We start from the raw sequence: 25,777 nt of genomic DNA on the forward strand, positions 1-25,777 counted from the left end.
GTTTTATAACGAATAAAAAAATAGGAGTTCGGGTATGCTACTACAAACAACATAGTGAACGCATTATTGTGGCCAAGATAGACACGAAGCCCACGCCTACGACAGTAGTACAAGTCTATATGTCAACTAGTTCTGCAGATGACGAAGAAATTGAAGAATTGTATGATGAAATAAAAGAATTTATTCAGATAGTGAAAGGAGACGAAAATTTAATAGTCATGGGTGACTGGAATTCGATACTAGGAAAAGGAAGAGAAGGAAACGTAGTAGGTGAATATGGATTGGGGGAAGAAATGAAAGAGGAAGCCGTCTGGTAGAATTTTGCACAGAGCACAACTTAATCATAGCTAACACTTGGTTCAAGAATCATAAAAGAAGGTTGTATACATGGAAGAAGCCTGGAGATACTGACAGGTTTCAGATAGATTATATAATGGTAAGACAGAGATTTAGGAACCAGGTTTTAAATTATAAGATATTTCCAGGGGCAGATATTGACTCTGAACACAATCTATTGGTTATGAACTGTAGATCAAAACTGAAGAAACTGCAAAAATGTGGAAATCTAAGGAGATGGGACCTGGATAAACTGACTGAACCAGAGGTTGTACAGAGTTTCAGGAAGAGAATAAGGGAACAACTGACAAGAAGGGGGAAAGAAATACAGTAGAAGAAGAATGGGTAGCTTTGAGGGATGAAGTAGTGAAGGCATGAGAGGATCAAGTAGGTAAAAAGACGAGGGCTAGTAGAAATCCTTGGGTGGCAGAAGAAATATTGAATTTAATTGATGAGAGGAGAAAATATAAAATGCCATAAATGAAGCAGGCAAAAAGAAATACAAACGTCTCAAAAATGAGATCGACAGCAAGTACAAAATGGCTAAGCAGGCATGGCTAGAGGAAAAATGTAAGGATGTAGAGGCTTATCTCACTAGGGGTAAGATAGATACTGCCTACAGGAAAATTGAAGAGACCTTTGGAGAAAACAGAACCACTTGTATGAATACCAAGAGCTCAGATGGAAACCCAGTTCTACGCAAAGAAGGGAAAGCAGAAAGGTGGAAGGAGTATATAGAGGGCTATACAAGGGCGATGTACTTGAGGACAATATTATGGAAATGGAAGAGGATGTAGATGAAGATGAAATGGGAGATACGATACTGCGTGAAGAATTTGATAGAGCACTGAAAGATCTAAGTCGAAACAAGGCCCCAGGAGTAGACAACATTCCATTAGAACTACTGACAGCCTTGGGAGAGCCAGTCCTGACAAAACTCTACCATCTGGTGAGCGAAATGTATGAGACAGGCGAAATACCCTCAGACTTCAAGAAGAATTTAATAATTCCAATCCCAAAGAAAGCAGGCGTTGACAGATGTGAAAATTACCGAACAATCAGTTTAATAAGTCACGAATGCAAAATACTAACGCGAATTCTGTACAGACGAATGGAAAAACTGGTAGAAGGCGACCTCGGGGAAGATCAGTTTGGATTCCGTAGAAATATGGGAGCACGTGAGGCAATACTGACCCTACAACTTATCTTAGAAGCTTAATTAAGAAAAGGCAAACCTACGTTTCTAGCATTTGTAGACTTGGAGAAAGCTTCTGACAATGTTGACTGGAATACTCTCTTTCAAATTCTGAAGGTGGCAGGGGCAAAATACAGGGAGCGAAAGGCTATTTACAATTTGTACAGAAACCAGATGGCAGTTATAAGAGTCGAGGGGCATTAAAGGGAAGCAGTGGTTGGGAAGGGAGTGAGACAGGGCTGTAGCCTCTCCCCGATGCTATTCAATCTGTATATTGAGCAAGCAGTAGAGGAAACAAAAGAAAAATTCGGAGTAGGTATTAAAATCCATGGAGAAGAAATAAATTCTTTAAGGTTCGCTGATGACATTGTAGTACTGTCAGAGACAGCAATGGACTTGGAAGAGCAGTTGAACGGAATGGACAGTGTCTTGAAGGAAGGGTATAAGATGAACATCAACAAAAGCAAAACGAGGATAATGGAATGTAGTCGAATTAAGTCGGGTGACGTTGAGGGAATTAGATTAGGAAATGAGACACTTAAAGTAGTAAAGGAGTGTTACTATTTAGGCAGCAAAATAACTGATGATGGTTGAAGTAGAGAGGATATAAAATGTAGACTGGCAATGGCAACTAAAGCGTTCCTGAAGAAGAGAAATTTGTTAACATCGAGTATAGATTGAAGTGTCAGGAAGTCGTTTCTGTAAGTATTTGTATGGAGTGTAGCCATGTATGGAAGTGAAACATGGACGATAAATAGTTTGGACAAGAAGAGAATAGAAGCTTTTGAAATGTATTACTACAGAAGAATGCTGAAGATTAAATGGGTAGATCATATAACTAATGAGGAGTTATTGAATAGCATTGGGGAGAAGAAGAGTTTGTGGCACAAATTGACCAGAAGAAGGGATCGGTTGGTAGGACATGTTCTGAGGCATCAAGGGATCACCAATTTAGTATTGGAGGCAACGTGGAGGGTAAAAATCGTACAGGGGGACCAAGAGATGAATACACAAAACAGATTCAGAAGGATGTAGGCTGCAGTACGTATTGGGAGATGAAGAAGCTTGCACAGGATAGAGTAGCATGGAGAGCTGCATCAAACCAGTCTCAGGACCACAACAACAACAACAACAGTGATATCAGTGGAAGACCTGATGTCTTGATTTACTACCAAGGTACTGAAAGAGGTCAAAGTTTTTTAGCCATCCAAGTTATATTCATACGTAATCCTCGACTGCTGACTGACATAACAACTGTTTTTTTTATAGCTGGTTTTTAGGCCCAAATGTCTCAAGCCTTGGTTCCACGTGTTTAATTTTTGTTAAACTCTGTCCTCTTCGTTTCTTCAGACCACAACTCCATCTGGAACGGCAAATACGTTGAATTCCTTATCAGCTTGTTTCTTCACTCTCTTGATGACTTCGTTCATCACAGTGATCAAAAGGAGCGCCGACAACGCGCTGCCTGTTGCACTTGTTGCACTCTTTTTGCCTGTGGTAAACGAGACAGAACAACTATCTCCGTCACACACGTGTATCTCTGCTCACCGCACCTCACAGGACAGAGAAGTTAATAGGGACACAAGGGCACCACGACTGGAAGATCAATGAATGGGAAAACGTCTTGCGTGCTGAAGAGTCCTTGGACGGCGATGGCGGGATACTAGCTCGTCAAACCACATCAAGTGATGTGTCACTCTCGGCAATAGTAAACCTTTCAGGAAAGTACTGGCAGTATTTTCATCTGGGGGACGTCCACAAGTAAAGAGATGGGACCTGCAATACGTCTGCCATCGTCCCCAATTGATGAACTTTGCAGAAATCTCCTGCTGATCATGTGTAAGCTGTACCTCCAGCGAGACGGGGGACACCCCACATCACTCCCCAATGATGTCAAAACTGTTTGAGGAACGCTCCGACAGATGATAAAGTGCTTGCATGAAATGTATTCGCAGTTGCTAATATGGACAACCATCAGTTGTATAATCGGATGAGACAATGAAAATTTGTGCCGAACCGGGGCTCGAACCCAAATTTCACGCTTATCACGAGTAGTCGCCTTACCATTAGGCTATCCGAATATGGCTCACTACCGTACCCAAGCTTCCAAATGTCGTCAACCGTGTGTCTACCACCTGTGCTGATACATCCACTATGTATATTCCTTTACAGGGGAGAAACCTCCTGGTGGATAAATATGATATTGCAGTGTCTGTGTTATTCCAAATTACGATGGAATGTTTCGTCAGACACTGCAGTATCGAACAGAGACAGTATTTGTGTATTGAACCGGGGACCTAGAAGCGACAGAGAGGCTTCATGCCACAATAGCCCTTACTGGTCCACAACCCCACAACAGGCCACAGCAGTACGCACCCACCCCACTGCCGCCCCAGACCGAACCCAGGGTTATTATGCAGTTCGGCCCCCCATTGGACACCCCCCCCCCTCCCGGAATGTCTCATACCAGACTAGTGTAACCCCAAATGTTTGCGTGGTAGAGTAATTATGGTGTACGCGCATATGTGGAAACAGTGTTTGCGCAGCAATGGCCGACATAGTGTAAATGAGATGGAATAAGGGGAACCAGCCCGCATTCGCTGAGGCAGATGGTAAAACGCTTTAAAAACCATCCACATGGTAGCCGGCACACCCGACCTCGATACAAATCCGCTGGGCGGATTCGTGTCGGGGACCGGCACGCCTTCCCACTCGGGAAACAGCGCGGCTAGCCGGGACGGCGACAGTATTTAGTTCCTCACAATCAGCACACATTGAAAAAATAATTTCTCTCGAAACCGACAAGAACTTGACATCGAATAATAGTATCAAACAATGGAATTCAAAATACCCACCAAGAAGTCATGTCATAGCACCCAATATCACTTGCCAATGCAGACATAAGTATCGCAAATTTCTTCTGACCCACAATTTCTTCCGCCTCTGGGTTGGCACCAACTACCTTACAGTGAGAGCCACCGCATAGGCGAGAGCTAACGCCCTCGGCTACACAAACAGCGACAGTGCCCAAAAGTAATACACTGATAGGGGGGAGGGGGAAGGTGTGGTCGCAACGACGGTGTAGGCAAGCGAGGCTAGGGACTGCAGAGTGTGGAGTGTGGGATGCGCCAGTACGGTACCTGGAGGTGAGCTCCGGCGCTCTTGGCTGGTCCCGGCTGCTGCAGACTGGAAGCGGCGGCCAGCGCCAGCAGCAGCTGTGCGTACACCTGGCCCACCGTCTGCCACAGCCCGCTGCAGCTGTTACAGCTGCAACACACGAGTTACACAACTACTAGCGTGCACACTCTGGCCACATAGACACAAGCCAAACAAATACTACATACACTGGTGTCCAAAATTAAAGAAACAAACAACTATTGCCCCGTCCTGTGTCTAATTCATGACATAATCGTATACATTGTCAACGGATGTCTGCACGAAAGATAGCACTCCGGTCAACGAACAACCTCACCAAGGATGATGTCAGCGCACCTATAAAACGGGGTAGTGTTTGCCGGGTAGTCCTAATCCATTACATAGTGAATACGCTTACCAGACGGTGGAGGGACAAAGGGAGAATGTAAGCAGGACATTCGCAGACTGATATGTTATTCTGGTCTTCAGTCCTGAGACTGGTTTGATGCACCTCTCCATGCTACTCTATCCTGTACAAGCTTTTTCATGTCCCAGTACCTACTGCAACCTACATCCTTCTGAATCTGCTTAGTGTATTCATCTCTTGGTCTCCCTCTACGATTTTTACCCTCCATGCTGCCCTCCAATACTAAATTGGTGATACCTTGATGCCTCAGAAAATGTCCTACCAACCGATCCCTTCTTCTGGTCAAGTTGTGCCACAAATTTCTCTTCTCCCCAATCCTATTCAATACTTCCTCATTAGTTATGTGATCTACCCATCTAATCTTCAGAATTCTTCTGTAGCACCACATTTCGAAAGCTTCTATTCTCTTCTTGTCCAAACTATTTATCGTCCATGTTTCACTTCCATACATGGCTACACTCCGTACAAATACTTTCAGAAATGACTTCCTGACACTTAAATCAATACTGGATGTTAACAAATTTCTCTTCTTCAGAAACGCTTTCCTTGCCATTGCCAGCCTACATTTTATATCCTCTCTACTTCGACCATCATCAGTTATTTTGCTCCCCAAATAGCAAAACTCGTTTACTACTTTAAGTGCCTCATTTCTTAATCTAATTCCCTCAGCATCACCCGACTTAATTCGACTACATTCCATTATCCTTGTTTTGCTTTTGTTGATGTTCATCTTATATCCTCCTTTCAAGACACTATCAATTCCATTCAACTGCTCTTCCAAGTCCTTTGCTGTCTCTGACAGAATTACAATGTCATCGGCGAACCTTAAAGTTTTTATTTCTTCTCCATGAATTTTAATACCTACTCCGAATTTTTCTTTTGTTTCCTTTACTGCTTGCTCAATATACAGATTGAACAACATCGGGGAGAGGCTACAACCCAGTCTTACTCCCTTCCCAACCACTGCTTCCCTTTCATGTCCCTCGACTCTTATAAATGCCATCTGGTTTCTGTACAAATTGTAAATAGCCTTTCGCTCCCTGTATTTTACCCCTGCCACCTTTAGAATTTGAAAGAGAGTATGCCAGTCAACATTGTCAAAAGCTTTCTCTAAGTCTACAAATGCTAGAAACGTAGGTTTGCCTTTCCTTAATCTTTCTTCTAAGATAAGTCGTAAGGTCAGTATTGCCTCACGTGTTCCAGTGTTTCTACGGAATCCAAACTGATCTTCCCCGAGGTTGGCTTCTACTAGTTTTTCCATTCGTCTGTAAAGAATTCGTGTTAGTATTTTGCAGCTGTGACTTATTAAACTGATAGTTCGGTAATTTTCACATCTGTCAACACCTGCTTTCTTTGGGATTGGAATTATTATATTCTTCTTGAAGTCTGAGGGTATTTCGCCTGTCTCGTACATCTTGCTCACCAGATGGTAGAGTTTTGTCAGGACTGGCTCTCCCAAGGCCGTCAGTAGTTCCAATGGAATGTTGTCTACTCTGGGGGCCTTGTTTCCACTCAGGTCTTTCAGTGCTCTGTCAAACTCTTCACGCAGTATCATATCTCCCATTTCATCTTCATCTACATCCTCTTCCATTTCCGTAATATTGTCCTCAAGTACATCGCCCTTGTATAGCCCCTCTATATACTCCTTCCACCTTTCTGCTTTCCCTTCTTTGCTTAGAACTGGGTTTCCATCTGAGTTCTTGGTATTCATACAAGCCGTTCTCTTATCTCCAAAGGTCTCTTTAATTTTCCTGTAGGCAGTATCTATCTTACCCCTAGTGAGATAGGCCTCTACATCCTTACATTTGTCCTCTAGCCATCCCTGCTTAGCCATTTTGCACTTCCTGTCGATCTCATTTTTGAGACGTTTGTATTCCTTTTGGCCTGCTTCATTTACTGCATCTTTATATTTTCTCCTTTCATCAATTAAATTCAATATTTCTTCTGTTACCCAAGGATTTCTACTAGCCCTCGTCTTTTTACCTACTTGATCCTCTGCTGCCTTCACTACTTCATCCCTCAAAGCTACCTATTCTTCTTCTACTGTATTTCTTTCCCCCATTCCTGTCGATTGTTCCCTTATGCTCTCCCTGAAACTCTGTACAACCTCTGGTTCTTTCAGTTTATCCAGGTCCCATCTCCTTAAATTCCCACCTTTTTGCAGTTTCTTCAGTTTTAATCTACAGGTCATAACCAATAGATTGTGGTCAGAGTCCACATCTGCCCCTGGAAATGTCTTACAATTTAAAACCTGGTTCCTAAATCTCTGTCTTACCATTATATAATATATCTGATACCTTTTAGTATCTCCAGGGTTCTTCCATGTATACAACCTTCTGTCATGATTCTTAAACCAAGTGTTAGTTATGATTATGATGTGCTCTGTGCAAAATTCTACCAGGCGGCTTCCTCTTTCATTTCTTAGCCCCAATCCATATTCACCTACTATGTTTCCTTCTCTCCATTTTCCTACACTCGAATTCCAGTCACCCATGACTATTAAATTTTCGTCTCCCTTCACAAACTGAATAATTTCTTTTATTTCATCATACATTTCTTCAATTTCTTCGTCATCTGCAGAGCTAGTTGGCATATAAACTTGTACTACTGTAGTAGGTGTGGGCTTCGTATCTATCTTGGCCACAATAATGCGTTCACTATGCTGTTTGTAGTAGCTTACCCGTATTCCTATTTTTCTATTCATTATTAAACCTACTCCTGGATTACCCCTATTTGATTTTGTGTTTATAACCCTGTAGTCACCTGACCAGAAGTCTTGTTCCTCCTGCCACCGAACTTCACTAATTCCCACTACATCTAACTTCAACCTATCCATTTCCCTTTTTAAATTTTCTAACCTACCTGCCCGATTAAGGGATCTGACATTCCACGCTCCGATCCGTAGAACGCCAGTTTTATTTCTCCTTATAACGACATCCTCTTGAGTAGTCCCCGGCCGGAGATCCGAATGGGGGACTATTTTGCCTCCGGAATATTTTACCCAAGAGGACGCCATCATCATTTAATCATACAGTAAAGCTGCATGCCCTCGGGAAAAATTACGTCTGTAGTTTCCCCTTGCTTTCAGCCGTTTGCAGTACCAGCACGGCAAGGCCGTTTTGGTTATTGTTACAAGGCCAGATCAGTCAATCATCCAGACTGTTGCCCCTGCAACTACTGAAAAGGCTGCTGCCCCTCTTCAGGAACCACACGTTTGTCTGGCCTCTCAACAGATACCCCTCCGTTGTGGTTGCACCTACGGTACCGCTATCTGTATCGTTGAGGCACGCAAGCCTCCCCACCAACGGCAAGGTCCATGGTGCATGGGGGAGGGGGGGGGGGGGGGGGAATGGCCCGATGGGTTAAAGTGAATCGTTTTGTTTTTCGAATGTGGCGACAGTTCATAGAGACTGTAACTATATCCCGAAGACAAGAGCATGGTCACCCAGATGTGATACCAGGAAAAGAGGTCCGTTATTTGGACACAAGGGCACGACAGTATCGCCTTAGCACTGCACGGCAGTTGGCATCTGACCTCGCTGCATCCCCTGGACGTGTTGTATCGAGGCAAACGGTGTACAGAAGGCTTCGGCAGAGTGGCCTTTATCGCCGCAGACTTGCCGTATGTTTACCACTGACGTGACTTCACAGGAGAGAACGTCTACATTGGAGTTGTCAACACGCCACCTGGAATGGCGAACAGTGGGCCAACGTTCTTTTCACAGATAAGTGCCAATTTGGTCTGGAGAGTGATTTTCGACGGATTGGCATCTGGAAGAAATGTGGAACACGATTTCGGGAGTCTCCCTAATGGTGTGAGCAGGGAATATGTTGAACAATAGAACACCTCTTCATGAACTTGTACAATTGGAACGGCAACGTTTAACTGCCGTCAGGTATTGTGACGAATCTTGGTACCTCGCGTGGTGTTGTTACGAGGTGCTGTGGGTCCAGACCTCGTGCTGATGGACGATAATGCTCGATCGCATAGAACACAGGTGGTTGATAGTTTCTTGGAAACGGAAGAATTTGGACGCATGGCGTGGTCTGCTCGCTCCCCCGATTTGGGTCCCATGGGGCAAGTCTGGGATGCGCTAGCGACACGGGTTGCATCACGCTGGCATCCACCAATCACTGTCCAACACTTGCCAGCAGCGCTGCAGGAAGAATGGCTGTTACTGCCTCAACATGAGATGGATGGCATCATTTACAACATGCCCTGTCGTTGTCAGGTCTGTATTGCTGCCAGAGGTGATCAGACCCAATACTGAGCCCATTAACCAGTTGTCGGAATGCATGTCTAAATCCGTAAAACTGGAAAAAAACGAAGACCATATTTGTCTACCGTTATGCATGTTTCAGTTGTTTACGTTCCGTATTCTTTACATTGTTTCTACTTTACTATAAGCTGTTTGTAGTGTTTTGTAATAAAATAAACGCGACTTTGTAAAATTTCAGTTTGTTGCTTTAAATTTGGACACCAGTGCATATAAATTAAAATATAAATGTTCGTTTGTTCATAATCGTGATCTCCGAAAGTTCTTGAACGACTGCTTTTAAATTTTCACACAACATCCTATGTTTTTTAGGTAGCCAATTCCTTAATGTACGTATATTTCTAACGTAATGCGACATCTGAATGTAATCTGTGTGTAATATATAAAGGGAAAATATTGGTACCAAAAATCTCAAAATGTTCGTTTCCGATTTACTTCACATTTTTACACATTACTGTAATATTATAGACAAAATACACTTTTTAATGTATAAATATGTATATAAAATATACAACAGTGAAACGTTGTTAGCAAATAGGAAAGCTGTATTTATAGCTTATTGCTTTATGATTACAATACTACTACAGTATCTGAATTTCCAATAACAATAACCAAGACTCAAGGTCAGATATGGGGGGGGGGGGGGGGAAGAGGAGATGGACAGAAGGGGGGGGGGACGGACACAGAAAATGTGAAGGAGGAGATAGACAGAGAGGGACAGGAGGAGATGGAGAGAGTGATAGAGAGAGGGGGGGGGGGAAGGAGAAAGAGAGAGAGAGAGAGAGAGAGAGAGAGAGAGAATGGAGGAGGCGATGGACAAAGGGAGAGGGGGGGGGAGATGGACAGAGACAAGGGACAGAAGGAGATTAGGATGTATATCCAATTCCCACTCATATTAGAAAATGTGCCTTCTCTTTTCTTTTTTCTTTTTACATTTAGGCAGACAGAGCCACAGCGATGTGTGGCCAGGTACGGCTAGTAATAACATACACAGTCGTATGTTCCGCTCTACATGCTTAGTTTTGTAGCAACAAAGTCATAATCTCAACATTTAGGACATTGTACCAAAATGACTTACCGTAGTTTCAAGTGGGATGCGTCCACAGACTTCGTGTAGTTATTAAACATGGTCGCTTCAGCTTCCAGCGTTTTAAAATTATTTTATTTTACTTCATAAAAACAAACTACACTCCTGGAAATTGAAATAAGAACACCGTGAATTCATTGTCCCAGGAAGGGGAAACTTTATTGACACATTCCTGGGGTCAGATACATCACATGATCACACTGACAGAACCACAGGCACATAGACACAGGCAACAGAGCATGCACAATGTCGGCACTAGTACAGTGTATATCCAACTTTCGCAGCAATGCAGGCTGCTATTCTCCCATGGAGACGATCGTACAGATGCTGGATGTAGTCCTGTGGAACGGCTTGCCATGCCATTTCCACCTGGCGCCTCAGTTGGACCAGCGTTCGTGCTGGACGTGCAGACCGCGTGAGACGACGCTTCATCCTTTCCCAAACATGCTCAATGGGGGACAGATCCGGAGATCTTGCTGGCCAGGGTAGTTGACTTACACCTTCTAGAGCACGTTGGGTGGCACGGGATACGTGCGGACGTGCATTGTCCTGTTGGAACAGCAAGTTCCCTTGCCGGTCTAGGAATGGTAGAACGATGGGTTCGATGACGGTTTGGATGTACCGTGCGCTATTCAGTGTCCCCTCGACGATCACCAGTGGTGTACGGCCAGTGTAGGAGATCACTCCGCACACCATGATGCCGGGTGTTGGCCCTGTGTGCCTCGGTCGTATGCAGTCCTGATTGTGGCGCTCACCTGCACGGCGCCAAACACGCATACGACCATCATTGGCACCAAGGCAGAAGCGACTCTCATCGCTGAAGACGACACGTCTCCATTCGTCCCTCCATTCACGCCTGTCGCGACACCACTGGAGGCGGGCTGCACGATGTTGGGGCGTGAGCGGAAGACGGCCTAACGGAGTGCGGGACCGTAGCCCAGCGTCATGGAGACGGTTGCGAATGGTCCTCGCCGATACCCCAGGAGCAACAGTGTCCCTAATTTGCTGGGAAGTGGCGGTGCGGTCCCCTACGGCACTGCGTAGGATCCTACGGTCTTGGCGTGCATCCGTGCGTCGCTGCGGTCCGGTCCCAGGTCGACGGGCACGTGCACCTTCCGCCGACCACTGGCGACAACATCGATGTACTGTGAAGACCTCACGCCCCACGTGTTGAGCAATTCGGCGGTACGTCCACCCAGCCTCCCGCATGCCCACTATACGCCCTCGCTCAAAGTCCGTCAACTGCACATACGGTTCACGTCCACGCTGTCGCGGCATGCTACCAGTGTTAAAGACTGCGATGGAGCTCCGTATGCCACGGCAAACTGGCTGACACTGACGGCGGCGGTGCACAAATGCTGCGCAGCTAGCGCCATTCGACGGCCAACACCGCGGTTCCTGGTGTGTCCGCTGTGCCGTGCGTGTGATCATTGCTTGTACAGCCCTCTCGCAGTGTCCGGAGCAAGTATGGTGGGTCTGACACACCGGTGTCAATGTGTTCTTTTTTCCATTTCCAGGAGTGTAATTTGTAAGTAGAAACGTCCATATTTGATAAATTTATGCAAATTTACCACAACATTTGACACTTCCATTTGTTTATTCATCTTTTTTAATGAACCATAATCTAAGATACTAATATATGCTGCAATAGTTACACAACAGTTTTTGGAACTAGCTGTATAGTATTCATAAACAGTTTCAGCGGACGACCGTTCCAGCTATGCATGTCGATCCAATAAAATTGTAGAACTTAATTCACCATTAATAAATGTACCTCTTAAAACTACCCACCATCTAGTACACCACTGGCCATTAAAACAGCAAGGCCACGAAGATGGTATTTGTCAAACTGCCACCAAGTGTACTGCACGCTTGGATTTTCAAATGACTCGTATTTCAGCACAATTACATAAAGTACGAGGAAGTAACTCCATGTGAATGATATATGTAATGAAGGTTACGCAGCGGGTTTCTCATTCAGATGTCGCATTTGAATGTTGTTTGTGTGTGAGAAGGTAGTGTTATGCCTCGTGTAAGGAGGAGGGACGTCTTCTATCAGAACATTTCAGAATTCTACGGCGGCTGTTCTGTCAAGACTACAGTCTATCATTCTGTGATACTGCTACTTGTGTTAGTCGGGATCACACGACCGTAGTGTGAATATGGAATCTATGGGTTCAGGAGGGCCATACTGGAAGCCAAGTACGATCTCAGTGGTCTCACGCGACTTGCGCCCGGGAGGACATATATATTGTTCGCTTAGCCATGCAGATTCGGAGAGCCATGGCACGCGTCAGGAGTCAGGAAATGTGACTGTTTAAAGCAGTACCAATATCCATACGGGCAGGAGGTGTTGTCTGTCTTTTCTTTATAGTGCTGCACTGCTCTTCGTTCACCAGCCCTCGGCTTACTACTATACTGTATTATTTAATGCTGTTTCATATTTTACCTATTTCAAGTAAGCTTGAGACTTGCTTCCCCAGATCCGTTTAATGTAAATATTTAGTATATGACTGTGTTTAAAGGTAAAATGGGGGATTCTTTGTTATCTAGTTTCTCTAGTTCCATCATCGCCAAGAACACAGGTCCAGAAAAACCTACCCCCTTCCTCAGGGGTCAGACCGTCAATGTGGAGCATCAATCGGAGTCGATTCTGCTGGTCAGTGCCCACGAGGACCCACGTGGACTTGGTGTAACCTAACTGATCCCTCAGCATGGATGACCGTACAGTGGACAACGTGTCGATACTGTAACCAATGTGGAAGCTGGCCTGCTGGCCTCGCCCGTTCATCCTGTCAGTGGGCAGGTGGCCGCTCCTTCAGCAGGGCCCGAGCAGGCACACGGGGGCAAAGGCTTGCTGGTTATCGGGAGCTCCAACGTTAGGCGGGTGACGGAGCCCCTTAGGGAAATAGCGAACAGGGCTGGAAAGAAATCGAACGTGCACTCCGTTTGTCTGCCGAGGGGCCTCATCCAAGATGTGGAGGCGGCCTTGCCTGCGGCTATCGAGCGTACGGGATGCAGTCGTCTGCAAGTAGTTGCTCACGTCGGCATCAATGATGCCTGTCGCTTGGGTCTGAGGCGATCCTCAGTTCGTACAGGCGGCTGGCGGATTTGGTGAAGACCGCTGGCCTCGCACGCGGGGTGCATCGGAGGTGAGGGTATCATCTGAAGTGTCCCAGGGAAGTGTCCGCTATTGTTTTCTATCTACATAAATGATCTTTTGGATAGGGTGGATAGCGATGTGCGGCTGTTTGCTGATGATGCTGTGGTGTACGGGAAGGTGTCGTTGTTGAGTCACTGCAGGAGGATACAAGATGACTTGGACAGCATTTGTATTTGGTGTAAAGAATGGCAGCTAACTCTAAATATAGATAAATGTAAATTAATGCAGATGAATAGGAAAAAGAATCCCGTAATGTTTGAATACTCCATTAGTAGTGTAGCGCTTGACACAGGCACGTCGATTAAATATTTGGGCGTAACATTGCAGAGCGATATGAAGTGGGACAAGCATGTAATGGCAGTTGTGGGGAAGGCGGATAGTCGTCTTCGGTTCATTGGTAGAATTTTGGGAAGATGTGTTTCATCTGTAAAGGAGGCCGCTTATAAAACACTAATACGACCTATTCTTGAATACTGCTAGAGTGTTTGGGATCCCTATCTGGTCGGATTGAGGGAGGACATAGGAGCAATTCAGAGAGGGCTGCTAGATTTGTTACTGGTAGGTTTGATCATCACGCGAGTGTTACGGAAATGCTTCGGGAACTCGGGTGGGAGTCTCTGGAGGAAAGGGGCGTTCTTTTCGTGAATCGCTACTGAGGAAATTTAGAGAACCAGCATTTGAGGCTGACTGCAGTGCAATTTTACTGGCGCCAACTTACATTTCGCGGAAAGACCACAAAGATAAGATACGAGAGATTAGGGCTTGTACAGAGGCATATAGGCAGTCATTTTTCCCTCGTTCTGTTTGGGAGTGGAATAGAGAGAGAAGATGGTAGTTGTGGTACGAGGTACCCTCCGCCACGCACCGTATAGTGGATTGCGGAGTATGTATGTAGATGTAGATGTAACCTCACAGCTGACCAGGCATACCCCATGTCGAACTCGAACCCAGGTACCCTCAGGCTTGCCAGTTGGCCCCAGATTTACCCGAGATGACCACTTGGCTCTCATCCACACTGCCAAGTCCCAGATGTTTGGGACTTGGAGCTGGAATGATTACTACCGGTGTCACTACATTTGGACCCACCGAATTTGACGAGCAACCGTCGAGGATGCTAAGGCGCAACGTCTGCTGCCCATCTCGTACCGTCTGAGAACGTTAAATACCATAGTTTACGTTTGTGTCAGTAAGTTCCATCGGTAGCCGCCCTGCGGTCTGCCAATACGTTTCTCTTTTAGGAAGGCAAGGTACTCATTTCGGCAAGATTCCTCTTGCCACATTTACGAGTCACCGTCGAGGACGCTTTCGTGTGCTTTTACCGCACCTCACGCTGCTTACCTTGGAACAACCGTTGCCCAGACCTCTGCGACTCCGTAGCCCATGACAAGTTTTTTGGTAAACGCTGTGCAGACTGCAAAAGGTCTTCGTTGTGACTGATAAGCGTCTCGAATACCACAACAGCCGTAATGAAAATAGGCACCTCAAGGTCATACCACCATCCTAAAGCAAAACTATAGACCTATATCTCTGACGTCGATCTGTTGTAGAATTTTAGAACATGTTTTTTGCTCGAGTATCATGTCGTTTTTGGAAACCCAGAATCTACTCTGTAGGAATCAACATGGATTCCGGAAACAGCGATCGTGTGAGATCCAACTCGCTTTATTTGTTCATGAGACCCAGAAAATATTAGATACAGGCTCCCAGGTAGATGCTATTTTCCTTGACTTCCGGAAGGCGTTCGATACAGTTCCGCACTGTCGCCTGATAAACAAAGTAAGAGCCTACGGAATATCAGACCAGCTGTGTGGTTGGTTTGAAGAGTTTTTAGCAAACAGAACACAGCATGTTGTTATCAATGGAGAGACGTCTACAGACGTTAAAGTAACCTCTGGCGTGCCACAGGGGAGTGTTATGGGACCATTGCTTTTCACAATGTATATAAATGATCTAGTAGATAGTGTCGGAAGTTCCATGTAGCTTTTCGCGGATGATGCTCTAGTATACAGAGAAGCTGCAGCATTAGAAAATTGTAGCGAAGTGCAGCAAGATCTGCAGCGGATAGGCACTTGGTGCAGGGAGTGGCAACTGACCCTTAACATAGACAAATGTAATGTATTGCGAATACATAGAAAGAAGGATCCTTTATTGTATGATTATATGATAGCGGAACAAACACTGGTAGCAGTTACTTCTGTAAAATATCTGGGAGTACGCGTGCGGAACGATTTGAAGTGGAATGATCATATAAAATTAATTGTTGGTAAGGCGGGTACCAGGTTGAGATTCATTGGGAGAGTCCTTAGAAAATGTAGTCCATCAACAAAGGAGGTGGCTTACAAAACACTCGTTCGACCTATACTTGAGTATTGCTCGACAGTGTGGGATCCGTACCAGATCGGGTTGACGGAGGAGAATGAGAAGATCCAAAGAAGAGCGGCGCGTTTCGTCACAGGGTTATTTGGTAAGCGTGATAGCGTTACGGAGATGTTTAGCAAACTCAAGTGGCAGACTCTGCAAGAGAGGCGCTCTGCATCGCGGTGTAGCTTGCTCGCCAGGTTTCGAGAGGGTGCGTTTCTGGATGAGGTATCGAATATATTGCTTCCCCCTACTTATACCTCCCGAGGAGACCACGAATGTAAAATTAGAGAGATTCGAGCGCGCACGGAGGCTTTCAGACAGTCATTCTTCCCGCGAACCATACGCGACTGGAACAGAAAAGGGAGGTAATGACAGTGGCACGTAAAGTGCCCTCCGCCACACACCGTTGGGTGGCTTGCGGAGTATAAATGTAGATGTAGATGTAGATGCCAGGTAGTGATCATTTCAAATGTTGGTAAAAATTCCGAAAACAATTTTAGACACGTCTATTTTTAGTATGGAACATGATGGAGTACTTTACAGAAGAAAATTCTTGCCAGCTGATACGAAAAGAATAGGCACTAACATTACTTTAAATTTGGAAGAAAAATAATTTTTGAAGAAAAATACACACGTCAAAGAAAGTTTTGCATCACTTCGGCACAGAAAATTGGAATAGAGATCAACATAAACATCATTTCCACCCTTTATATTGCTCATGAAACCCACACATTGCATTTTGTACCACAATACAGCGAGACCTTCAGAGGTGGTGAGCCAGATTGTTGTACACACCGGTATCTCTAATAACCAGTAGCATGTCCTCTTGCATTGATGCATGCCTGCATTCGTCATGGCATACTGTCCACAAGTTCATCAAGGCACTGTTGGTCCAGATTGTCCCACTCCTCAACGGCGATTCGGCGTAGATCCCTTAGAGTGGTTGGTGGGTCACGTCGTCCATAAACAGCCCTTTTCAATCTATCCCAGACTTGTCCGATGGGGTTCATGTCTGGAGAACATGCTGGCCACTCTAGCCGAGCGATGTCGTCATCATGAAGGAAGTCACTGACAAGATGTGCACGACTGGGGCGCGAATTGTCGTCCATGAAGACCAATGCCTCGCCAATATGCTGCCGATATGATTGCACTGCCGGTCGGAGGATGGCATTCACGTATTTTACAGCCCTTGCGGCGCCTTCCATGACCACCAGCGGCATACGTCGGCCCCACATAATGCCACCCCAAAACACTCGCTGGACAGTCTGTCTACGGCGTTCAGCCTGACCGGGTTGCCTCCACACACGCCTCCGACGGTTGTCTGGTTGAAGGCATATGCGACACTCATAGATGAGGAGAATTTGATGCCAATCCTGAGCGGTCCATTCGGCATGTTGTTAGGCCCATTTGTACCGCGCTGCTTGGTGTCGTGGTTGCACAGATGGACCTCGCCATGGACGTCGGGAGTGAACTTTCGCATCACGCAGCCTATTGCGCACAGTTTGAGTCGTAACACGACGTCCTGTGGCTGCACGAAACGCATTATTCTACATGGTGGCGCTGCTGTAGGGTTCCTCCGAGCCATAATTCATAGGTAGCCGTCATCCACTGCAGTAGTAGTCCGAAAAACATCGCTTTGGTTCACTTCGAGACGCCTGGACACTTCCCTTGTTGAGAGCCTTTCCTGGCACAAAGTAACAATGCGGACGCGATCGAACCGCGGTATTGACCGTCTAGGCATGTTTGAACTACAGACAGCACGAGGCGTGTACCTCATTCCTGGAGGAATGACTGGAACTGCCGGCCGCGGTGGTCTAGCGGTTCTAGGCGCTCAGTCCGGAACCGCGCGACTGCTACGATCGCAGGTTCGAATCCTGCCTCGGGCATGGATGTGTGTGATGTCCTTAGGTTAGTTAGGTTTAAGTAGTTCTAAGTTCTAGGGGACTGATGACCACAGATGTTAAGTCCCATAGTGCTCAGAGCCATTTGAACCAATGACTGGAACTGATCGGCTGTCGGACCCCCTCCGTCTAATAGATGCTGCTCATGCATGTTTGTTTACATCTTTGGGTGGGTTTAGTGACATCTCTGAACAGCCAACGGGACTGTGTCTGTGTTACAATATCCACAGTCAACGTCTGTCTTCAGGAGTTCTGGGAACCGGGGTGATGCAAAACTTTTTTGATTTGTGTAATTTTCAAGAAAAATAATAATAAAACCTGTGGAAAAAACAGTGCCACTGACCTATTTGGACAGTAAATAATATATGAATATTCCCAAAATTTATATATTTTATCGTGACGACACAAATGTATTCCGAGGTAAAATGTGAAATGTCGTAAGAGATGTGAAACTGTTCTTCATGTGTAACGAAAAATGTCGTCGTTGATGAATTTGCATTCTGTTTACCTTGTAGAAACTTCCAGCCAGAAACTTGTCAATAAAACTATGAAATTAATTTTGGTAACGTCTACGACATCATTACTATATCGTGTCACTTACGAACGGATTTTAGTTACGAGAGAGAATGCGCGCGACAGTGCACGAGCAGTTGGACGTCGCCGCCAGGATTTTAGTTCCGAGCGACGGTTCGCCTTAATACGACCAAGAATATTTCCTACGTCACGAAATTTTATTTGGAGTTCTCCCTGATACGTCGTCACAGCAGACACCAACCAAATGACGGATATACCCTCTACAAAAGTAACAGTACGCACTTTCAGGCCAATATTTCCGTTGGAGTCGAGCAAAATATATTTTTATCTGTGGTTTTGTGAAACCCAAGTTTTATCGAAGTATACTACAAGAATGTTGTCCTCAGCACCCAGTAACAGCATTTTACGCAAAACTCCGTTCTTGCTGCTGCAATATCCCTGCATACTATTAAGAAATTTTCGCGCACCGTTATACTTCAGAATCAAGAACTGAGCGAGCACAGAGGGCGCGGGAGGAATGTGTCTAAATCTGAATAATTAACTTTTTGATGGAAATCATTGTGTATTTTTCGAGCCATCGGATATTGGCGTCTGTTGTACTATCGAAATACAGATCCACGCACGAAGTTTCGCTTGAAATCGTCGAATTTCGTAATTTCCATTTTCATTTACATCCCTTTCTTGGAGAGCCAAAACATGTGCTCATATCTAGAGATTCTGCCGATTTTAATGCACTGTTAATGCGGAATAAAGCTGATTCGGAAATACCATAATGTTTTGTTGTCATTTTATGAACATGCCCAAAATTTATGTTATTCTTGTCTTCTTCGCTCCTGGTCAGATCAGTAAAAATCTTCAGTATGTTCGGTACGACAGTTTTAAATCGTTTTCGAATGTCATTTCGTCCTTCGCGCACACCGACCGAAGTAGCACTGTTCGTAGGCCCTGGCTCCTGCATTTCTTTCACTATCGAACACACTTCAAGGCACCGTTCCACGGAAGAACGAAACCACACGAGAACACTCGACATCGCACGGAAACACTGAACACGCAACTGGCGCCGACCTACGGCACTGTTAAAGGTGTACAATGGCTCCCACGCCGTTGTGTGACCCGACATCTCAAACGATTGTCCCAGTGTTATCCTCCTTTTTTTTTTTTTTTTTTTTTTTTTTTTTTTTTTTTTTTGCTGCGACACGTGGCGCACCACGGGCTGTGTCAGCGCGGCGACGGCACCCGCGGCTTCTCTTGACACGTCAGCAGGTCAGCAGAGAGGGACGCGCCGGCAGTGGTCCACCCGACAACACTGCAAGCAGCGGCGACCCGGCGTCGTCTTCCCAGACGAGCCCCGGCTTGGTACTCCGTCACGGAGTCTGTGAGGAGAATGAACTTCGCCCCTTGTATTCGTCACCGTCATACAGGCTGGTGCGATAGTATATGGTTGCTTTGGGGACGCAACATTATCACGTATGGTTTGGATGGCGGTAATCTGGACAGCTGCCACTGTATTTCAGACGAGTTAAAGGCAATTACTGTGCTGTGTCTTCGAGGCCTCCGTGACGTTATTTTTGAATAACACCGTATCCCATCCGTGCTGTACTGACGTACCTCGATACAGAGGGCTTTCGATGGTTGTCAGAGCTCTCACCTTTTCCAAAACATTTGGTCATAGGTTGTCGAGGGACTCACTGGCCATCCATTACGAGTGATGAACTCTGACCTGCAGTCGAAGCAGCATAGAAGGACGTAATTATAATCCAAGCTCAGTTCGATATGATGCGCAGCCGGCTTAGAGCGGTCGTTATTACCAGAGGTGGCAACTCGGTGTACTAAATTTAGTACAATGTATATCCCCAAAACAGTACAAATTTAATTCTTTTTACTGCATTCAAGAAAATTAAAAATAGCGTACCAAGTGGGAAGAAAGGTATAAAAGCGAAGCTTTGCAAAGTACTACAGTGAGATCCGACATGCAACTCATCCAATTTTGGTTTCAATGCGCATGCCCACAGACACTGCAGTGGCGCTGTAGTCGGCAGGGGAACTACTTAAACGACGTCTGGTGCACGAGTCATACACGTGACGGTCACATCCCGACTCGAGCAGGACCCTAATTTGTCACAGTTTGGCCAGTTTGAGAGGGGCCTAGTCATCGGCAAGAAAGCCGCAGGCTGATCGACGCTCCGTGTGCCTCGCCAGGTCGATCGTTCTGAGTGTTCGGCCAGACGATGCTGCGAGCAGTGGACTCGAGACGGCAGCCACGTGCGGCGACCAGGGAGACGACGAGGCGAGAGGATCGAAGGATCGTGCTGCAAGAGCCTACAGTGACTGGAGTGGTTGGACGTCCTCCTAATCGATATACTGCCAAATTATGCCCAATCGGCTCGTTAAATCGTCAGAATCCCCAGCTAGTTGGAGGGTCCTGCCCACGATGCTCCAAACGTTATCTATTGGGGAAGGATCCGGCGACATGGCTGGCCTAGCTGGTCATTGGCGCTCTATTCTAAGCTGCAATGATCACTGACGACAAATCTACTCCAGTCAGTGAGATTCCAGGCTCAAGATGTGTCTGCAGACGCCCGAGACAGCCGTGGGATACCATCCTGATTGTGATCTGCCATAGAGCCTGACAACCAGGAGTGATGGTCTGGGGTGGCATTTCATTTCATAGAAGGACCCCTTTGATTGCCATCCGCGGCGCCCTTACAGTATGGTGGTACGTCGACGATATTATAAGCCCCGTTTTGTTGCCCTTCATGGCAAGCCATCCTCGGCTTACATTTCAGCAAGATAACGGCCGCCCGCACACGGTGTGAGTTTCTACCGCTTGTCGTCGTGTTTGCCGAACCCTACCTTGGCCAGCAAGGTCTCCGGAACTCCCCTCAACAGAGAACGTTTGGAGCATAGTGGGCAGAGTCCGCCAACAAGCTCGGCATTTCGACGATCTAACGCGCTGATTGGACAGAATCTGGTACGATATTCCTCAGGAAGCCATCCAACAGTTCTATCAATCAAGCTAAGCCGAATAACTGCTCAATTTGTTCAAATTGTGAAGTTCAAATGGCTCTGAGCACTATGGGACTTGACATCTGAGGTCATCAGTCCCGTAGAACTCAGAACTACTTAAACATAACTAACCTAAGGACATCACACACATCCATGCCCGAGGCAGGATTCGAACCTGCGACCGTAGCGGTCGCGCGGTTCCAGACTGAAGCGCCTAGAACCGATTGGCCACAAAGGCCGGCAATTGTGAAGTCTTTCTCTTGAATAAGTCATACAGTTTTTCTGAAATTGCAATGATTTGTTTGTTTGTACATATACTTTTTGTCCTTAGAGTGTATTTTTCTCATCGCGTCAAGTGCCAGAAACTCCTACAGATGGGATCCAGACTCACTGTAGGCGATTCCCATAGTGTTTTGTCTCTTAAGTGTACATTCGACGTGTTTATTTCTATGTTAATCATTTCTATGTTAATCTAAGTGTCTAAATATTCAATTTGAATCATATGTATGTGTTCCTACTAGTTATATCTGTTATGATGACTGTTTCCCTGTGTAGTTATATTTTCAGTTATATCTGTGCCGGTATCAATGTATACGGTAGTTATAATTTAACTTTCGTTACTTGAGCCAGTGCAGACGGGAAACTATTTACCGTATGGGTACCCAACCTTACAAGAACGAGGTTCAGACTGTGTGCTGCATGATTTGCGTAACCCAAGTGTTAGTGTCATGACTTACCGTTGGGCGCCGGTACTGACACGGCGACGTAGGGTTGAAACACGAGCATGACTGAGTATTACAGTTGTAGACAGTCAACGTGGGTCTGGACAAGATGAGCAGGCCTTACTCGTAAAGATGTTTTATCGAAACAACAGTAATCGTGCCGCTGCTCTTCGCGAATATGGTCGCATTAAAGGAATACGGAGTAGTCTTTTTCCCGTGCCGCGGTTGAAGAACATGATTCGGTAGTTCGAACTAACTGCCGGTTTGGGAATTGTTCCTGGGAGAGGCCGGCGGCCAATTGCGCCACAAATTATTGAAGAAGCCGCTGTTGGCATGGCTGAGGATGCTGCACGCAGTGCGTCGTCTTCAAGCGGTGCACTAGCCGTGTCACGGAAGCTCAACATTCCGTGGTCCACCTTTCGAAAACTGCTGCGAACAGTCGTCAAACGTCAGTGACTAGTGCTGTTCCAGGCTGTTGTGCATGCAAACGGCCTTCGCATTGAGCATAGTTTGTAGCCTGGAACGTAAACATGGTAGGTAACTTACGCAATTAACAAATGTTATCCTCTCATGAGGAAACTAAAAAGTGTTTCGTTAAATGGTTTATTCGTTATTTCTCTTCTGCAGGTCCCTACACTGTTTTCACAAAGTTTCACTGTCCTAGGCTTACTCGTTTTTCATGGGGACCCGCTCAAGTAGCGAAAGTGTAATCATGAACAGCCTGTTCGTTACACTGCACTAATATCTGATAGAACTGTCTACTTTACTAACATGAGGGAGACAGAAGTTGTCACTTTCATTTCCAGTCGAAGCTGTGGTGTTTGTGCAGTCAGTGCGCACGCTGCTGGGTGGCATAACCCTTGGCCTGTAGGCTTCGTTAGACCGCCACTCGCCGAGTACTTCTCTGGAGACTGTTATTTGCTACTGTTGATGCGGATGTCTGTACTGCCTACAATAAAGAAAAGTGTGTCTTGGTCAGGAACAGGGAAAAAGTATAGATAGTTCTTGCTGTCGACTTCTTTCATCTCGATATCGTTTGTTCTTTTACTCTAACTTTTCAGATGATACTTTCACTCACACCAGTAAGTATCATATAGAGTGATCCATGTAATGATTTTTATTATTTACAAAAGTTTTGGCTGCATACCTCAGTTCCAACACTGTCAACATCTGAACAAGGGAGCACCAGCAGACTAATAACTGCCAGCGACAGTGAGTGCGTATGAAAACATTTGCGACGCTTTCACCAACATTCGTTCCACAGTTGGTTCATTCGGAATGCCTTTCTTCTCACGACTCGATTTAACTTGTTTGACTTCGTATCGTTGTTTAAAACAATGTAACTTCGTGAGCTAATAAATCAGCGGATACAATGGCGCCAACAAAAATTGAAACGTGTCCTTGTTTTGAAAACCTTGATAATAGTGACTGATATCTAAAACTGTTTCAAAAATGTTATGTCTTTGAGAAATACTCCAAGCATGAAAAGGGTCTAAGCAAAAACCTTACCACAACAATAAGGTAAAATTATTTACTTTACAGCATAAAAGAGAGTAAACAGAGCATTACATATTTCTTGGTATAAATCCATGACGACATGAATGGAACAAGGGAGTATATCTTAAAACGATGTTTAGGATACTGTTCAGCAGTTTTCTGATAATATGTTCTATAATTCCATATTGCAGGTACCAAACATTTAAAATAATTTGAAAACCTTAATCTGTAATTAAAACGTTGTTTGATTCAACGCTCCTCTTATTCTGTTTAAAACTTCTGAAAGCCGACTCTCTCTCTCTCTCTCTCTCTCTCTCTCTCTCTCTCTCTCTCTCTCTCTCCCCCCACTCCCTCTCTCTCTCTCTCTCTCTCTCTCTCTCTCTCTTACAGATTTTAACAAAAGGAGGTGGAGCAGTTACGGTCGACAGAGAGTATCTATTCTAACATTGTAGCTGGAGTCACGGACGATGGTATTTGAGGTTAGGATCGTTCTGCGCACCTACGCCACGCGTTCTCCGACAGCCAAAGAGCTACCAGTAGTGTCTGAGCGCTCTGTTCTGAATGTCGTAGCCAAAGCGAACATTAAATGTCATCGTAGCGAGTTGTTTAGTGAATTTTTACTCCATTTATTGCGGGTTGTCGTCGCCGATTGCGGTGCTAAGCGACAAATTCTGCACAAGGAAGCGAGAGACATAATTTGAAGCATACACGCTTGCTCCAAGCACAAGGCACGTGTACTCGTATGAGCGTACCACAGTTGTCGCATGGCACTGGCAACAATGCAGTTCCCGTCCGCGATTCGACCATCGTGAACCGCCTTAATTCGTGCACCGGGCTATAGCATCAAATATGAGTATGGATACTTTTCTTTAAATACTTTTGTACGAGGTTTGCGCAGAAATTAATGCACTGCATTTTCACTTCAACAATTTAAAATTACATACCCGAAAGAATGATATTTTATCTACACACCCTATTTCTCCATGTAAGCTCCATCCCCTTCTATGGCCTTTCTCCAGCGCGAAACAAGGTTCAAAATGGTTCAAATGGCTCTGAGCACTATGGGACTTATCATCTATGGTCATCAGTCCCCTAGAACTTAGAACTACTTAAACCTAACTAACCTAAGGACAGCACACAACGCCCAGTCATCACGAGGCAGAGAAAATCCTTGACCCCGCCGGGAATCGAACCCGGGAGCCCGGGCGCGGGAAGCGAGAACGCTACCGCACGACCACGGCGAAACAAGGGCGTGTGTGCCCTGTCAGTACCAGCCTTTGCATTGGTGGCGCAGCCAGTGCTTCACTGTGTGAATCACCTCCTCATCGTCCTCAAATGTCTTCCACGAAGTGCATCCTTTAATGGTCCAAACAAGTGGAAGTCCGAGGGCGCTAGGTCAGGCCTGTAGAATGGATGGGGTAACACTGTCCAACCCTGTTTTGCGATGTGTTCAGCAGTCGTCTGACTCGTGTGGAGCCGAGAGTTACCGTGTTGCAGCAAAACATCTCCTGAGTTGCTGCCGCATCGAAGTCACCAGAAGCGCGTCTTGAGTAGTGTTAATGTGTTGACCTATGCTTCTGAATTAATGGTATCCCAGAACACGGTGATCATGACCTTACCGGCTGAAGCAATTCCTTTGAATTTTTTCTTCTGTGGGAAGTGGGAATGCCGCTATTCCATCGACTGTCGTTTTGTTTCGGGCTCAAAATGGTGAACCCAGGTTTTATCATCTGTCATAATCCGGGACAAGATGGCCTCCTCCTCAACTTCAAAACGTTTCAACAAATCGAGACAAATGTTTTTTCTGTGCGATTTGTGATCCACCGTTAGACACCGTGGGACCCGTCTTGCACACACTTTTGAGTATCCAAGAGTGCGGCTAATTGAATCCACACTTCCTTTGCTGATTGACACTAGACTATGCACAGGCGTTTTTGTATATTCCCCACAGTTTCTCTCTCTCTGCAGTGAGAAATTCAATGACGTCACGTTGCTTGTAACGAACGTCACCTACAAACGCTACTTTGAAACTGTCCTGCCGCTACGTATCAGTCAGAAGTGACGGAAACTTGGCTCGCTCACTCAGTAGACTTGAAATAATACATACGAAAGGTTTCGCACTCGTAGCATTGCTTT

General features: G+C 45.6%; 1 protein-coding gene across 1 annotated transcript in view; it reads right to left on the minus strand.

Moving 5' to 3' along the window:
* Positions 1 to 25,777, minus strand: part of LOC124709061 — a 387,186-nt gene that overhangs the window by 116,516 nt on the left and 244,893 nt on the right. The window contains exon 3 of the mRNA XM_047240710.1: positions 4,661 to 4,798. Coding sequence (XP_047096666.1) covers positions 4,661 to 4,798 — 138 coding nt within the window. The remainder of the gene's footprint in view (positions 1 to 4,660; positions 4,799 to 25,777) is intronic.

Source organism: Schistocerca piceifrons, chromosome 7 (genome assembly GCF_021461385.2).
Source record: "Schistocerca piceifrons isolate TAMUIC-IGC-003096 chromosome 7, iqSchPice1.1, whole genome shotgun sequence".
In the NCBI taxonomy this organism is placed as follows: Eukaryota; Metazoa; Arthropoda; class Insecta; order Orthoptera; family Acrididae; genus Schistocerca; species Schistocerca piceifrons.